Here is a 17744-nt window from a genome sequence, read left to right as displayed (position 1 = left end):
CCTCGCGTCATCGCCGGCGTTAGCCGAGTAAGTTAACCCCTAATCCCGTGTTTAGGGTGTTAAACTTGCTTAGGGTAGTTTAATTTATGGTTAGTTTGTGTTAATTGTGGGTTAGTGGTTAATTAATTGTGTTTAGGGTATAAGTTATTGATTAGTTTATTGTTATTGATTATTATATGAAATGTTATTATTTTCGGAATTTAAATATTATTTTATTAGTTAATAAATTAATTCCGAATTAAATATTATTATTTTTATTATTAAATAATTAATTTCCGAAAATTAAATAGTATTATTTTCGGAAAATTTTCTAACGTTAATTGTGATGTCGATGTTGGATTTCGCCGTATAAGTTGGCGTATTTAGGAAATGATTTGAATGATTTCGATTCGAGGAAATATTTTGACATTTTGGAAAATTAAATTATTTTCGGATATTAGTAATTAATTAATTCCGAATTTAATTTATTGTTATTTCGGAAAATTTTATAATTTCAAATTATGATTTCTAGCTTGAATGTTGGCGATTTTGCCGCGTATTGTCGTATTAAATTGATTTTATGGCAAATTGTTTGATCGAAAGTTTCTGTGGAAAATTTATGAGACTTTTGGAATTAAATTATTTTATTCTGTTATGCCAAGTAATGTTAGTGATACTTTGTGGTTGATATTCGTGTTTGAAATCGAAGATTGCAAGAATTGATTGACTGTTGGCATGTGTGGCCACTTGGTATTATTGCATGACATTGAGGAGAGCACGATTCATGTATGCATGGGCTAATTGAGAAGATAATAATTGGCCTAGGAATGCTTGTGTGCTCGTGTGGTCACACGTTGGACCCGTCTTCTTGTGTATCGCTTGACGATGCCCGATTTATCGGATGCCCGGGGGTTATCCGGAGTGCCGATACCCCGGATGCCTTGTCGCGGCCCGAGGCCGGACTCGATGCTCCTTACGGGATACCATCTTACTGTAGATCGTTTGATGTTGCCGTATTGGAATGCCGTCTTACTGTAGATCGTTTGACGTAGCCGTGCCCGACGGGGCGGGACGGAGCCCGGTTTTACCGGTAGACCGCCATCTTGCTTTGCGTATCGCTTGATGTGTGGTGGCCCCAGGGGCGTAATAACTGGAATACGTGTGATGCATAGTGCTTGATTATGTGGTAGAAACTGCTAGGCATGGTATGGGACGTGCTCAAGTGGATTATATCTTATAATCGGGACACGCCCGCTTGTGATGCATTGATGCATGAGTAATTGATCTAGATGCTTCGAGTTTGCGACATATGCATTTCATCAACGAGTGTCCCAAGGCGAGGTAAGGATGCCTGTGACTGTTTAATGATGTGCTTGTTGATCTTTGTATTGCCTGGTTAGGGACCCCGTGCGAGTTAGCCTCCTAAGCGGGGCTTAGAGTCATTAACTTATTGAGACTTTCGTCTCATTTGTTGTTGTTAACCACTTTTCGGGCCCCTAGCATGTTGTTGCACCCAGTTTGGTTCAGGGCGTCTGGAAGCTGGCTTTTTGGGATCGACTTGTTGATGGAGTAGATTAACCCTAGCCTTTACTCTTTTTGCTGGCTTTTGTGGTAGCGCCCGATGTGGGCTTGTAAGAATGTTCCCAGGGGTTAATCAAGTGAAAATCAAAATAGTGTGGTTTGACTGTTGTGAATTATTTTCCTAACTATCCCTGTTTATTGTTGTTGTCCGGGGATTGTTGTGATCGTTTCCGCATGCGTAATTAAAAGATAAAAAGAAAAGGGTCGGCGACGAGTCCTGGGTCGTCGCATCATAACGACCATAGCGGGCTTCGGGGCGTGACATATAATGGGCTGGGTTGATAGATTAGTTAGTTATATTTATATTCAGTAAATGTGTCATAAATTGATTTAAACATAATATGATGTTAAATGGGTCATAAATAAATTTGTAATTTACTTAAACCTAACTCTTCTATATCACTCTCTCCTAATCCTCTCTCGACCTCACTCGATCTCGCATTCACTCACCGGCATTCTTACCTCAATTTGGATATAAGTTTTAATAATTTGAGTTAAATATAAAAGAGTTTTAGCAATATTGATAAGGTCGAGGTATGTGTTAAGTATGGGCCGGATCGGGCATGTATCACTAGACATGCATTGCATGGAAATGGTCAAAACGGATTAAATATATCTACTTGGGTCGGACCATTTGCAATACAACCAAAATCTGATCCGACCACGTCCATTTCATTACCATTCACATATAAATGTCATAATACACAACAACATTAAAAGTTTATGATCAAATGACTGAGATTTACTCGTTTAATTCGTCCTTCGCCGCCTCAATCTATATATATATATATATATCAAGGATTTATAGAAACCTCATATTTCCAAAGGGAGCTCGGACTTGGGTCTACCGGATCAAGTGAATCATGACCGTCGATTTTGCGATGCTATCCCCGGGGATTCTGATTCTACAGGATCAAAGGGTCGGGGGGGATTTCTTTTTTCCAACGCCCCCGCGAGCGGGGCGCCGTGGGGGGAGGGGGGGTTGTTTGGATCTTTGCTTAGGTGCCGAACCGATACCGGAGCAGCTCCAGCAAAAAGCAGGTGCACCTCGCCGCACACGAACCCACCTCCGCACACCTTTCCCTCTGCCCCCACGGGGCCCCACCTTCAGCAGCATCCCCTCCTCCTAAAACCCTCACTTTCTACTCCCTCCTTAAACCCTAGTCTCTCTCTCTCTCACTCTACACTCCTGAGCGCCACAAGATGATGCACATCGTTCTGAGGAAGGCGTCTTCTGTTGCGCTAATTCACCTCACGTAACCGGTACGTACGTTGCACGAAGTGAGAAGAAAAACAAGTGCAGCAATATAAAGAGGAGATCACAAATTTACGTGGTTCGACAGATAAGTCTGTCTACATCCACGGGGCAAGTACACGGAACTCACTTGTATAACAGGAGAAATTACAACGCACACCCCTCAACCTAACAAACACCAAACAAGGTCGCACTCTCAACCGTGAATCTTTTCTCGGTACAACTCTCACAATCACGGAGATATCGACACCCAAGATTCCCTTACAAGAGATAACCCAGGACCCCCAAGTTCTATTTCACCCGAACGTAGAGAAAAACAGAGGAATAACCCAAAGCACATTAACTCTTAACTCTGTTTCCTCTGTCTCTCTCTCCTTCACACGTTCCCAAAGAAGTAGAGGGGTGGTTGTACGCACTAAAGTAGTGGAGGAGTGGCATCGACAGTTACTCCCTATTTTTTAGGTGTCACATTCTCCCACTTGAAGACTATTCTCGAATAGGCTTCACGGCTCCGATTTGCCCAACCATCACCAATCAAGTGATAACTACAAGCCCAAGAGAAGTTCTCGCACCATAAAAACTTCTCTCTCGCAATAGGCTTCGTCGGACATCCGATACGTTGTCGTTGGTGTGAATTTTCTGCAAAGAGATAACTCCATCTTCCACTACATCACGAATAAAATGGTACCTGACATCAACGTGTTTCGTACGAGAGTGAAACATTGGATTAACGGCCAAATGTAATGCACTCTGACTATCACAATGAATAGTGATGACTTTCTGTTTGATTCTTAGCTCATCAAGCAATCTCTTCAACCAAATGCCTTCTTTACAAGCATCTGTTGCTGCGATGTATTCAGCCTCTGTAGTAGATAATGCCACCACAGATTGTAACTTAGACATCCAACTAATTGCTCCACTAGCTAAAGAGAAACAGTACCCAGTGGTAGATCTTCGTCTATCACGATCTCCCGCAAAATCTGCATCCACAAATCCAACCAACTCAAATTTTGGCTACTATAATGAATAGCCATATCGGAGGTACCCTTCAAGTACCGAAGGATCCATTTCACCACGGTCCAATGATCTCGACCGGGTTTGCCATGTACTTGCTGACTGCTCCCACTGCTTGCGCAATGTCTGGTCTGGTGCAGACCATGGCAAACATAAGACTCCCTACTGCCGACGCATACGGTACTCGAGCCATCTTTGTCTTCTCTGCTTCTGTGCTAGGACTTTGTTCAGAAGACAGTTTACAACCAATAAGAAGTGGGGTGTTAACTGGTTTGGCGTTCTGCATATTGAAGCGCCGCAGAACCTTTTCCACATAGCTCTTTTGAGTTATCCAGATCTTCCTATTTTCACGATCTCTGAGTACGGTCATCCCAAGAATTCGGTTTACGGCTCCCAGATCTTTCATATCGAATTCCCTAGCCAAACGAGCTTTGAGGTATGCAATACCTTCTTTCAAGTACCCGCAACTATCATGTCGTCAACATACAACAACAAGATTATAAAGCCACCATTACCATGATTGCGAACATAGGCACAATGGTCGCTTTCACATCTTTTGAACCCCAAACTCATAATGAAAGAATCAAATCGCTTATACCAAAGATCTTGGCGCCCGCTTCTAAGCCATAAAGCGATTTGTTCAGTCGACAAACCAAACTCTTCTTGTTCTCTTCAATAAAGCCTTCAGGTTGAGTCATAAAAATTTCTTCATCAAGATTTCCATGCAAAAAGGCTGTTTTTACATCCAACTGCTCAAGCTCTAAGTCAAGCACAGCTGCCACACTCAACACAGTACGAATAGTAGTTAGACGAACAACTGGAGAAAAAATTTCATTAAAATCGATACCTGATTTCTGAGCATAACCTTTCACCACTAAACGAGATTTATATCGTTCAATATTTCCGTTATTGTCTCTTTTCAACTTGTAGACCCACTTGGAACCGATAGCCTTTCGTCCTTCAGGTAACTTGACAAGATCCCAGGTTTTGTTTTTGTGTAAAGCCTCCATTTCCTCCTCCATAGATGCCCTCCATTGAGGAGCATTACTGGACTCACAAGCTTCTTGATATGTACAAGGCTCTCCCTCTTCAGTTATGCAAGCGAAAGTTGTCACATAATCATTTAGCCAAACCGGAGGTCTAGTAGTCCTCCTATGAGGTCCTTGGTCACCCCGAGTTTCACTACCGCCTTATCCGTATGCTCTCTATCGCCTTCATCTCCACTAGCTTCATCGATCGCTCAAATGTTCTTCAAATTGATTTTGAACTTCTTTTGATGATTCAAGTTCAAATATTTGTGACAAGTCAGCATTTGGCGTTTCTTTGTCTTTTTGCAACGAATCTTCATTGAAGACGACATCTCGGCTAATAACGACTTTGTGGGTAGTAGGATCCCACAATCTGTACCCCTTTACACCTTCTGCATAGCCAAGAAAAATACACTTTCTGAACCTCGCTTCAAGCTTTGTCCTTTGCTCTTTGGGAACCCACATATAAGTATCACAACCAAAAGTACGGAGGAAAGAATAGTCAACAGTTTTTCCAGACCATACCTCTTCTGGAATCTGTCCATTAAGAGCAGTTGTTGGGGAACGATTCACTATGTAACATGCCGTACATACAGCTTCACCCAAAAACTCTGCTTCATACCAGCACAGCTCAACATACTTCGAGTACGATCCATTAGCGTACGATTCATACGCTCGGCCACTCCATTTTGTTGTGGAGTTCTGGGGACCGTGAAATGTCTTTGAATGCCATGCTCGCTGCAAAAATCTAAGAACTCTTGCAGCATATATTCTCCTCCATTATCGGTTCTGAAACACCTTATTTTTGTTCCTTTCTGATTTTCTACCAACGCTTTAAATTTCTTGAAAGAAGCAAAAGCATCACTTTTCCTTTTAAGGATGTAAACCCAAACTTTTCTGGAAAAATCATCGATAAATGAAATAAAGTACTTTGCACCACCCAAAGACTCATCAAGAGACTCCCAAATGTCAGAATGTATCAAGTCTAAAATATTCTGACTTCTTGCTGTGGAACGACAAAAGGGAGTTCTATGAAACTTTCCAAACTGGCAATCTTCACAAAATTCTAAATTAATAGTCTTTAAACCAGGGAAGAAGACCGCGATCAAGAAGTACCTTCAGTCCTTGCATGCTCATGTGTCCCAAACGCCCGTGCCGAGATAGTTGCCGACTCACACAAGATTTGCAACTATGGCTTCACCGACTATGGTCTCTCCAATTAGCTTTGTATAAACCGCCTATTAATTCTCCTTTCGCCACGATAAGTGCTCCTTTGACGATCTTAGCTCGTCCCTTTTCCGAATAATTTTATAGCCATTTTCATCAAACTTTCCCAGCGACAGTAGACTTTTCCGCATATCTGGTACATGCCGTACACCAGATATTGTACGCGTGATGCCATCAAGCATGGTAACACGAACATCTCCAATCCCCACGATTTGACATGAGTTATCATTGCCCATGTATACCGTACTTCCATCACATAACTGATACGTATGGAACCAGTCTCTATGTGGTGTCATATGGAAAGAAGCGCCCGAATCCAAAATCCATTGATGTTGCACGCTCTTTATTGGAATTGCAGTCATCACCTCGCCATCTTCAGGTAAGTCTGCATTTTCAACGATGTTTCCTTGGGAATTTGTTGATGTTGATGCATTTTGGGAATCAGATTTGCGATTTTGTTGATTCTCCTTGGATTTACAATCTTTACGCATGTGACCCTTTTGTCCACATTTCCAACAAGGACCCAAAGTTCGCCTCTTTGACATGGACCTTGACTTCTTTCTCCCACTGAAACCTTTGTCCATGGATCTTCCTCTGGCCATCATAGCATTACCAGAACTGCTCTCGAGAGTTTTTCTACGAGACTCTTCCGTCAGCAACGTAGCTATAGTTGAATCCATGTCAAGATTCGCTCCAGTACTGAGACTCATGATCAAGGAATCCCATGTATCAGGCATAGAACATAGAAGAAGTGTTACCTTCTCGTCGTCCTCGATTTTGATGCCGATGGAAATCAATTTGCTCAATAGGGTGTTGAACCTGTTCAGGTGCTCTTGGAAAGAGGAGCCTTCCTTCACCTTTAAACTGTATAATTGCCGACGAAGAAAAATTTTGTTTGACATTGTTTTCCCTTCGTAGAGATTCTTCAATTTCTCCCATAAGCCTTTGGCGGTGGTTTCTTCAGAGACATTGAAGAGGACAGAATCATCTAACGCCAGAAGTAGATCCGCCATTGCCATTTGATCTTTCTGTGCAAAATCCTCATCTTTCATCTCTGTCGGCTTTTCGTCTTTACCGGCAAGAGCAACTGCACAACCATCTCTCACCAGCACCGCTTGCATTTTCAGCTTCCACAATGGATAGTTGGATCCGTTGAATTTTGGCACCTCGAACTTTGTAGAAGTTGATGCAGCCATCGCACAAAGCTGAAACACGTACGTTGACGTCGATCACGTGCAGCACAGGCTTCTCGAACCGTCGGCTCTGATACCAATTGTTGCGCTAATTCACCTCACGTAACCGGTACGTACGTTGCACGAAGTGAGAAGCAAAACAAGTGCAGCAATATAAAGAGGAGATCACAAATTTACGTGGTTCGACAGATAAGTCTGTCTACATCCACGGGGCAAGCACACGGAACTCACTTGTATAACGGGAGAAATTACAACGCACACCCCTCAACCCGACAAACACCAAACAAGTGGGTCGCACTCTCAACCGTGAATCTTTTCTCGCATAACTCTCACAATCACGAGATATCGCACACCCAAGATTCCCTTACAAGAAATAACCTGCACCCCAAGTTCTATTTCACCTTAACGTAGAGAAAAAACAGAGGAATAACCCAAAGCACATTAACTCTTAACTGTTTCCTCCCGTCTCTCTCTCTCCTTCACACGTTCCCAAAGAAGTAGAGGGGTGGTTGTACGCACTAAAGTAGTGGAGGAGTGGCATCGACAGTTACTCCCTATTTTTTAGGTGTCACATCTTCCTCGCCGATCACCTCCGGTCGCCCTCGAGACCCTGCTCCGCCGTCCCCAGCCGCTAGCCGCTTCCTCGGACACCGCCGCCCCGGCTGCGGTCGGGTCGGGCCATTTCCCGGCCCCCGGCGGGCTCCTGAGGAAGCCGCCGCCGTCGCCGTGGCTCGGCGGCTCCTCGGCGAGGGGCTTCCACGCGAGCCCCGGGCCGCTGGGTTTCCGGGCGTCGGGGGCTTCGCGGGCCGAGTTCGCCATCGACGATTTCGCGCCCTACGACGAGGAGAAAGGGAGCGGCGGTAGCGACGAAGGTCTCGAGATCGCGAAGCTCGGGATTGCTCCGGAGATCGTCTCTGCTTTGGCTGAGAAGGGCATAACTAAGCGCTTTCCCATACAGGTATCCCTGTCTGCGTGCTTCTGTTTTGCTGTTGTGATGTTGTTTGGGAAGATGGGGGTACAAATTGCCGTGACTCTACCGTGTGAATTTTCCGATTGCGGTTTGATTGTCGGTTCTTGTAGTTGTTGTGTGTCCAACTGTTAGCGGCTCCTCTTGTTTATCGAATCGTTTTGTAGTTGGGGTTTTGGATGTATCATGACTGAGGGTTGGAATCTTTGGCATGTTAGAGTATATATTCTTTAGTTTGATTACTGAGGGCTATTTCTTTAAGTATGTTTAAGGAATTTACATAATTGATAGCTTTTTCAAGGCGATTGTACTTTTTTGGGATTCTTATCCTGGATTCTCTGTTACTGAGGTTACATATGTGCTCTGGTAGTATGAATGGATCTTTCTTTCTCGATATGAGGAGTGTAATCCTGGCGGAATTTCGCATTAGAAATGCAAGAGCTCATTGAATGATATTTTTCCTGTTGTTATATATGATTATTTTGCCTAGAAATCTGAATTTTAAAGTCTGCTTGGAGTGACCTTTGCTTATGGCCTTTTGCTTTCTGTTGTCTTTTAGCATTTGAGATTCAACTTTTGATTGCTATCAAACACCCACAAACATTTAAAAAATTATGCAACGCGGACAATTTTAGACATTTGGGATCATGCACAATTCTAACATAAAAATGCTAAACTAATCTCTTTTTAGTTATAGCCTAGAAAAGCTGGAACGTAAAGGCCCTTTACTTTTTGCTGTCCTCTTTTTGTGCAGAAAGCTGTGCTTGAACCAGCAATGCAAGGGCGGGACATGATCGGCCGAGCCAAAACTGGAACAGGAAAAACTCTTGCTTTTGGGATCCCCATCATGGACAAGATAATTCAGTTTAATGCAAAACATGGGTTTGTTCACTTTGATAACCTTTTGCATAATCAGTTTGTTTAGTTTCGTTCGCTTTTAAGTGGGAAAGGCTCCGAATTAGGGGAATTATGTAATCATGGAATGACACCTGTGATTTCCAAATGAGCAGACGTGGGAGGAATCCCTTGGCTTTAATCTTGGCTCCAACAAGAGAACTTGCTATACAAGTTGATAAGGAATTCTGTGAGTCTGCTCCCAATTTGGATTCTATTTGTGTTTATGGGGGTACACCCATCGGCCAACAAATGAAGCAGCTTGACTATGGTGTTGATGTCGTTGTTGGAACACCTGGTCGTATTATTGACCTGCTCAAGAGAGTTGCACTGAACTTATCAGAAGTCCAATTTGTTGTCCTTGATGAAGCGGATCAGATGCTTGCAGTGGGATTTGAGGAAGATGTTGAAACAATATTACAGAAGTTGCCACAGAACAGGCAGAGTATGATGTTTTCAGCGACGATGCCAAATTGGATAAAAAGCCTCACCAGGAAATATTTAAAGGATCCGTTGACTATTGATTTGGTAAGCACTCTATGCACGAGAACACACAAGAGTTTCTGCATTTGTTCTCCTTCTTATTCTTCTGTTTTTATTTTCGGTGCTGCTTTGAGAATTACGCCATTACCTGCTTCTTGGCGCTTGTACTGGAACACTACCCGAAAATATCATTATTTTTGCTGTGCGATAGAATTATTACAGAGAAACTGATGCAGCTTAGTGAATTAAAAATTGAAGAATGTGCGGTTTCAAATCTTCTTTTTGGGGTGTTTCAGTGGCTTATTAACTTTTTGCAGCCGATCAAAATAATCCCACCCATTTTTGTGCTTTTAGATGGTGAGTCTTTGGATTGAAGGGTGAAATGACACATATTGTTAGTATCCTAAATACAAACATGGGTAAGCTGTAATGTGGATGAAATAACTGCTGCTTAATTGGAGACAGCTCTTTATTATATAAGAAACAGCAGCATAGAGTACATGAAATGGACGTGTTGATGCGATTGATTTTGCTACGAGTGTTGATTTCATGTAAAATTGCAGGTTGGAGATTCTGATCAAAAGTTGGCGGAAGGTATTTCACTATATTCGATTGCATCGGACATGTATGGAAAAGCATCAATTATTGGACGTCTGATAACAGTAAGAACCCAAAGCCTTGTGGTTACTGTTAAGATGTTTGATGAGATGCCTTCTTGTAATTGTCAACTTTTCCTCCTCCATGTCTGTAACCTAATGCTTAAATACTGCTACCCGCTCATCCGGTTTCCTATTTCTGTTATTTGATGACCTTGTAGGAACATGCAAAAGGTGTGTTGAATCGATGGCGGAATCTATCCCGTTCCTGATGTGACGGGACTAAACCTGAATAGGACTTATGGGAGCCATCTTTTGGCCCGACATGGCCCGTGATGGTCTTGTGCCGTGCCATTCCGTGGGCAGGTTGCCTCCAGTGATATTGGACGGGTAGTCACTTGGATCGAGTTATGGACCTAGCAGGAAAAGTGTGTTGAAAATAGTTCTTATTGCTCGTTTGCAGGGTTTTAACGGTCTTTATAAAATCCATCTTTACTTAAAGAATGATATTTTGGGATTAGACTTTCTAACAGCAGCAGTGATCTTTCGTATTTATTATGGGCTATAAGTCTAATCAGCCACATTTTTTTAGATCGAGAAGGTTTTCTTTTTGTGCACTTTTATTTGGTACGCGATTATTAAGAACCAATCACATACTTATTATGCATGACGCAAATTTCGAAGGGCCTCTTTGGTATATTGAGAGATACTGACATTGATCGTAGTCGGTTGTAACTAAACTCGTTAGAGTGGGTTATAAATTTATTTTTTAACTCATATATAATGTGCTGGATTGTTATCTAAGTTAGTTATATTTAATAAATGGGTTAAAACATAAGATGTGTGTTAAGTGAGTTATAAATAGATTTACAATTTATTGATCCCACTCTTCTTCATGACTATCTCTTCATTCTTTTTCCCATCACTCGATCTCGCGTTCACTTAGTCTACACTCTCACTTTGGTTTTGGTACAATTTTTTTTTTAAATTGGGTTAAATATATAAGTGTTTTCGTCTCCATGACTATCTCTTCATTCTCTTTTACTATTACTCGATCTCGCGTTCACTTACTTCACATTCTCACTTTCGTTTTGGTACAAGTTTTCTTAAATTTGGTTAAATATATAAGTGTTTTAGTAATATAGATTGGGTTGGATATGGGCCGAGTTGGTTATGTGTGACTAGACTTGCATTGCATGAAAATAAATCAAAATGGATTAAATGTGTTTATTTAGATTGGATTATTTTTGACATGATCCAAACTTAACCCAGCCTGCTCGTTAGACAAGTCTATTTATAATCACATCCATCTATTACGATATAATACACAAAAACACGTTAAAAGTTGATAATCAAATGTCTCAATTTACTCATTTAATTTATCATTCGCCGCCTCAATCTATATATATGGAGGATTTATAGGAACCCCATATTTCAAAGGGAGAGCTTCTTTCTCTGACTTGGGTCTACCGGATCGGGTGAATCACGACCGTCGATCTTGCGATCCCCTTGCACTCTGGACGCGGATTTCACGAAATCAAAGAGCCGGGGGGATTTCTCTGACACCCCCGGCCCCCCACCCCAGCCGTCGAACCGACACAGGAGCAGCTCCAGCAAAAAGCAGGTGCACCTCGCCGCACGCGAACCCACCTCCGCAAATATCTTTCTTTCCGGACGTGAAACCAAAGAAAGTAAACGAAAGCGAGAGAGAAAAATCTCACAGTCGCACATAAACCCTTCCCGACGTCTCTCTTCATTTCTCACACACTTCCCTCTGACCCCCACCCCGCAGCAGCAGCATCCCCTCCTCCTAAAACCCTCGCTTTCTCCCCCACTCCTTAAACCCTAATCCCTCCTCCGCGCCACCCCCCCCCCCGCCCCTTCCTCTGAGCGTGCATCTCTCCACGAAGATGATGCACATCGTTCTGAGGAAGGCGTCTTCCTCGCCGATCGCCCCGGGTCGCGCGCTCTCGGCCGCCCTCGAGACCCTGCTCCGCCGTCCCCAGCCGCTCGCCGCTCCCTCGGACGCCGCCGCGGCTGCGGTCGAGCCGGCCCATTTCCCGGCCCCCGGCGGGCTCCTGAGGAGGCCGCAGCCGTGGCTCGGCGGCTCCTCGGCGAGGGGCTTCCACGCGAGCCCCGGGCCGCTGGGGTTCCGGGCGTCGGGGGCCTCGCTGGCCGAGTTCGCCGTCGACGATTTCGCGCCCTACGAGGAGGAGAAAGGGAGCGGCGGTAGCGACGTAGGTCTCGAGATCGCGAAGCTCGGGATTGCTCCGGAGATCGTCTCTGCTTTGGCTAACAAGGGCATAACTAAGCTCTTTCCCATACAGGTATCCCTGTCTGTGTGCTTCTGTTTTGCTGTTGTGACGTCGTTTGGGAAGACGGGGGTACAAATTGCCGTGACTCTACCGTGTGAATTTTCCGATTGCGGTTCGATTGTCGGTTCTTGTAGTTGTTGTGTGTCCAACTGTTAGCGGCTCCTCTTGTTTATCGAATCGTTCTGTAGTTGGGGTTTTGGATGTATCATGACTGAGGGTTGGAATCTTTGGCATGTTAGAGTATATATTCTTCAGTTTGATTACTGAGGGCTATTTCTTTAAGTATGTTTACGGAATTTACATAATTGATAGCTTTTTCAAGGCGATTGTATTTTTTGGGATTCTTATCCTGGATTCTCTGTTACTGAGGTTACATATGTGCTCTGGTAGTATGAATGGATCTTTCTTTCTCGATATGAGGAGTGTAATCCTGGCGGAATTTCGCATTAGAAATGCAAGAGCTCATTGAATGATATTTTTTCTGTTGTTATATATGGTTATTTTGCCTAGAAATCTGAATTTTAAAGTCTGCTTGGAGTGACCTTTGCTTATGGCCTTTTGCTTTCTGTTTTCTTTTAGCATTTGAGATTCAACTTTTGATTGCTATCAAACACCCACAAACATTTAAAAATTTATGCAGGCGGACAATTTTAGACATTTGGGATCATGCACAATTCTAACATAAAAATACTAAACTAATCTCTTTTTAGTTATAGCCTAGAAAAGCTGGACCGTAAAGGCCCTTTACTTTTTGCTGTCCTCGTTTTGTGCAGAAAGCTGTCCTTGAACCAGCAATGCAAGGGCGGGACATGATCGGCCGAGCCAAAACTGGAACAGGAAAAACTCTTGCTTTTGGGATCCCCATCATGGACAAGATAATTCAGTTTAATGCAAAACATGGGTTTGTTCACTTTGATAACCTTTTGCATAATCAGTTTGTTTAGTTTCGTTCGCTTTTAAGTGGGAAAGGCTCGGGATTATGGGAATTATGTAATCATGGAATGACACCTGTGATTTCCAAATGCGCAGACGTGGGAGGAATCCCTTGGCTTTAATCTTGGCTCCAACAAGAGAACTTGCTAAACAAGTTGATAAGGAATTCTGTGAGTCTGCTCCCAATTTGGATTCTATTTGTGTTTATGGGGGTACACCCATCGGCCAACAAATGAAGCAGCTTGACTATGGTGTTGATGTCGTTGTTGGAACACCTGGTCGTATTATTGACCTGCTCAAGAGAGGTGCACTGAACTTATCAGAAGTCCAATTTGTTGTCCTTGATGAAGCGGATCAGATGCTTGCGGTGGGATTTGAGGAAGATGTTGAAACAATATTACAGAAGTTGCCACAGAACAGGCAGAGTATGATGTTTTCAGCGACAATGCCAAATTGGATAAAAAGCCTCACCAGGAAATATTTAAAGGATCCGTTGACTATTGATTTGGTAAGCATGCACGAGAACACACAAGAGTTTCTGCATTTGTTCTCCTTCTTATTCTTCTGTTTTTTTTTTTTCGGGGCCGCTTTGAAAATTGCGCCATTACCTGCTTCTTGGCGTTTGTACTGGAACACTACCCAAAAATATCATTATTTTTGCTGTGCGATAGAATTATTACAGAGAAACTGATGCAGCTTAGTGAATTAAAAATTGAAGAAATGTGCAGTTTCAAATCTTCTTTTTGGGGTGTTTCAGTGGCTTGTTAACTTTTTCCAGCCGATCAAAATAATCCCACCCATTTTGTGCTTTTACATGGCGAGTCTTTGGATCGAAGGGTGAAATGACACATATTGTTAGTATCCTAAATACAAACATGGGTAAGCTGTAATGTGGATGGAAATAACTGTTGCTTAATTGGAGACAGCTCTTTATTAAATAAGAAACAGCAGCATAGAGTACATGAAATGGACGTGTTGATGCGATTGATTTTGCTAGGAGTGCTGATTACATGTAAAATTGCAGGTTGGAGATTCTGATCAAAAGTTGGCGGAAGGTATTTCACTATATTCGATTGCATCTGACATGTATGGAAAAGCATCAATTATTGGACCTCTGATAACAGTAAGAACCCAAAGCCTTATGGTTACTGTGAAGATGTTTAATGAGATGCCTTCTTGTAATTGTCAACTTTTCCTCCTCCGTTTCTGGAGCCTAATGCTTAAATACTGCTGCCCGCTCATCAGGTTTCCTATTTCTGTTATTTGATGACCTTGTAGGAACATGCAAAAGGTGGAAAGTGCATTGTTTTCACTCAAACAAAAAGAGATGCCGATAGACTGGCATATGCTATGGGCAGGAACTTTAAATGTGAGGCTCTGCATGGGGATATTTCACAAAGTCAGAGGGAGAGAACACTTTCAGGTTTCCGGGATGGCAATTTTAATATTCTAGTGGCGACAGATGTTGCTTCCCGTGGTCTTGATATTCCCAATGTTGATTTGGTTAGTTCTACTGCTTTCTGCTCTCTGGATAACAATCTCTTGATATTTCATACCTCTGCTTTCTGCTCATGAACTAAGTTGTATATTAACTGATATTTTCTGTTAGGGGTGCAGTCATTGTTGCCTGGTGACTTGATGGCCCTTAATTTGGTTTTACTTCTCAAGTTGTTCTCTCTCTGTCTCTGATACTCTCTTCTCGGTTGGGTGCAATGCTTTTTTTTAAATTTTATTTAGTGGCTAATGTTTTAACGTCATAGTATGTAATGTAAGTACAAGCTGAATGTGACCTTATTGCTAATTTTCTTGCAGCTCAATATTCTGTAGTGGTTCATCATAGGCTGGAATAGAATGGGTAGTAGTGGATGCGGTTTGTGTGATATAAAGGGTGGTTGGTGTGCTTTATACTTAATTTGTCTGCTCACCAATGCCTCTGATATTGTTGCGTGCGGGATGATCTTTGTTTGGAGGGGAGACTGCTTAATACATAATATCTTGATAGATATATGCAGCTGTTCTGCACACCTACTAAATTTTTGTTACCATCTATTAAAGTTCTATGTTTTAATCCGTTAATGTACAGATCATACATTTTGAGCTTCCAAACTCTTCAGAGATTTTTGTACATCGCTCTGGTCGAACAGGGCGAGCTGGTAAGAAAGGAAGTGCGATCCTCATCTACACACGGGAGCAGACAAGGGCCATGAAGGTTATTGAGCGAGACGTGGGATGCCGATTTATCGAGGTAAATTTGCACCTTGCATTTTCCCACTTGTATTTTCTTCAATTCAAGATGTTTGCATCGAAGTCCTGTTTGACTCATACATTTTAGATAGTTGAATAAGCTTTGTCAGCCATTTATCTTCTGTGTCTTTTTTTCTTCCCGGCAAGCTTTCTTCATTTTTTTTTGTTTTTAAATTCTATAAAAAGAATCATATGCTGTTAATAAAAATGCAGCATAATTGTGTAAAAGGGATGGAGAATTTGCAGGTTCTTGCTTGGAGAAAAAATTTAATCTAAGAATTTTTAAATCTCGATGGTGTAGTGTAAAATTGTCCCTTTTTTCATGTTAAAGTTTACTCGACTAATTAGTCCTTGATCATATTCATTAGCTTCCCAGTATAGCTGTTGAGGGAGGTAGTGCGGATATGTTCAATGACTTCGGTGGTGGTGGTGGCCGATCTGGCTCATATGGTGGTGGAAGAGAACGTCGTTTCGGCGATTCAGGATTTGGACGTAGTCAAAGAGGTTCAGACTTTGGTCGATACGGAAGTTCTAGCAACTCTAGTCGTTTTGGTTCCTTTGGTGGTCCTAGTACAGGTTCTTCTGGAGGAGGCTTTGGTAACTCAAACCGATCTGGGAATTTTGGTGGCTCTGGTTTTGGTCGCCCTTCAGGATTCAGCGATCGCTCCAACAGCTTTGGAGACTCTGGCTCAGGCAGATCAGGTCGCACTGGAGGATTTGGTGACAACAGTTCCAGCAGGAGTGGTGGTTTTGGAGATAATAAGTCTAGCCGAAGTGGTGGTTTTGGCAACTCTTATTCCAGCCGTTTTGGTGGCTTTGGCGATAATAAAAGCTGATGATCTGTAAACTGCAAGATCATCCAATACAGTTGAAGGGTGAGCATGCCCTGTCCTCAAATATTCCGTTTTTTCTGTCTGCTTTGTGTTTTCATTAGTTATCCAGTTAATTTTTCTCGCCTATGTTCTCTTGCATGTACTCAAGTACATGCTCAAAGTCACCTGTGCATCTAGACTATATAAATGCTGCATTGAAAGTTTGCTTTAGCGACAGAGTTGCCTGTACCGATCTGCTGTAGTGCAGCTCTCCCGACCTTACTACACTCGAGATTATTATGGGTTTTTTCCCTCCCTTGTATAATTCAGGCGGTTATGCTTTCCATTGGTGTCAAGATGGTTAGTAATAAGGATCATTTATTTGGTGTTTCTCAAATCTCCCATGCGTGCACTTTTATTCCAATTGCAGGTGCCTAGAAGAGGCATATAAATGTTTACCAAGGTAATTTAATGCCCCATTGATGTCAAAGCTTCTGCACACATGATGTTTTGCTGCAAGGATACGGGTCTCCGTCGGGGCTTTTACTTGACCGAAGACGAGAGCGCTGAAGTGGTGAAGTTAGTGTGAACCGCGTAGGGTTTTTGTGTTGTCGATATCTACTAGATGTTATCATTCTATGGGGGAAATAAACTGTAGTTGAGATCCAACATGAGGAAAAAGAGGTGGCCTATCTTTGATTTTTTATTTATTTTTTTCCGCATCAATAGTAAAACAAATTTCGCTTCCTTGCCCGTTCCTCTTGCGACAGGAAGTGCTGGGTAGTTGCTAGTGTTTCCCTTTTAACGTTGTATTGGTTAAAGTAGCTGATGAATTTCCTAATCCTATGTTTAACGATGCGACCATAAGATACGGGGGCGTTGGACGCCAGCAGGACAGCACTCGTGCGGACGAAAGGGGGGAGAAAGGGTAGTGGGACCAATGCTTTTGCTGTCTTGTCTTTGTTAAAGTACGAGAAAACAACATACCGTCTGACAGCGTCCTATTCTCTTTTTTATTTATTAATGGGGAAAGTGAGAAAAAGGAGCGCATCGCATTTATGGATGCGCACGCAACAAAAACAACTGGCGTGGCTGTTTTTTAAGACAAATATAAAACGCGAACGGATCTCACACGGTTTGATTGTATCTTTTCTTTTGACGTTAGGGCTTCGTTCGTTTGGCGAAAAATATTCTCCATTTAAAAAATATTTTTTCGGAAGTCA

The 17744-nt window shown here is 42.5% G+C and overlaps 2 protein-coding genes across 3 annotated transcripts; both read left to right on the top strand.

The window, feature by feature from the left end:
- Positions 1 to 2748: 2748 nt before the first annotated feature.
- Positions 2749 to 17268, top strand: LOC115667578 (DEAD-box ATP-dependent RNA helicase 53, mitochondrial-like). Of its 2 annotated transcripts, XM_056315304.1 has the most exons (9): positions 2749 to 2787; positions 12152 to 12544; positions 13306 to 13433; positions 13562 to 13973; positions 14490 to 14588; positions 14744 to 14968; positions 15549 to 15710; positions 16078 to 16584; positions 16952 to 17268. In XM_056315304.1, the coding sequence occupies exons 1-8, from the start codon at positions 2764 to 2766 to the stop codon at positions 16543 to 16545; spliced, it is 1911 nt and encodes a 636-aa protein (XP_056171279.1). In that variant the 5' UTR covers positions 2749 to 2763; the 3' UTR covers positions 16546 to 16584; positions 16952 to 17268. The 2 variants fall into 2 exon arrangements, with proteins under 2 accessions (XP_056171279.1, XP_056171278.1); XM_056315303.1 differs by lacking the exon at positions 2749 to 2787 and having other exon boundaries at positions 12077 to 12544.
- On the top strand, positions 7864 to 10801 carry LOC130139037 (DEAD-box ATP-dependent RNA helicase 53, mitochondrial-like; the record flags this gene model as incomplete). Its single annotated transcript, XM_056315084.1, has 5 exons — positions 7864 to 8235; positions 8999 to 9126; positions 9255 to 9666; positions 10185 to 10283; positions 10439 to 10801. Coding segments are annotated over 5 exons (1062 nt in total), but the record flags the coding sequence as incomplete, so codon positions are not given.
- Positions 17269 to 17744: the final 476 nt, after the last annotated feature.

The sequence above is a fragment of the Syzygium oleosum genome, unplaced genomic scaffold, assembly GCF_021117445.2.
Source record: "Syzygium oleosum isolate NSW1041296 unplaced genomic scaffold, Sole_v2.1 Sole_v2.10, whole genome shotgun sequence".
Taxonomy (NCBI): domain Eukaryota; kingdom Viridiplantae; phylum Streptophyta; class Magnoliopsida; order Myrtales; family Myrtaceae; genus Syzygium; species Syzygium oleosum.
The sequence above is the reverse complement of the archived record's forward strand: the minus strand, read 5'-3'. Positions and strand labels throughout refer to the sequence as shown.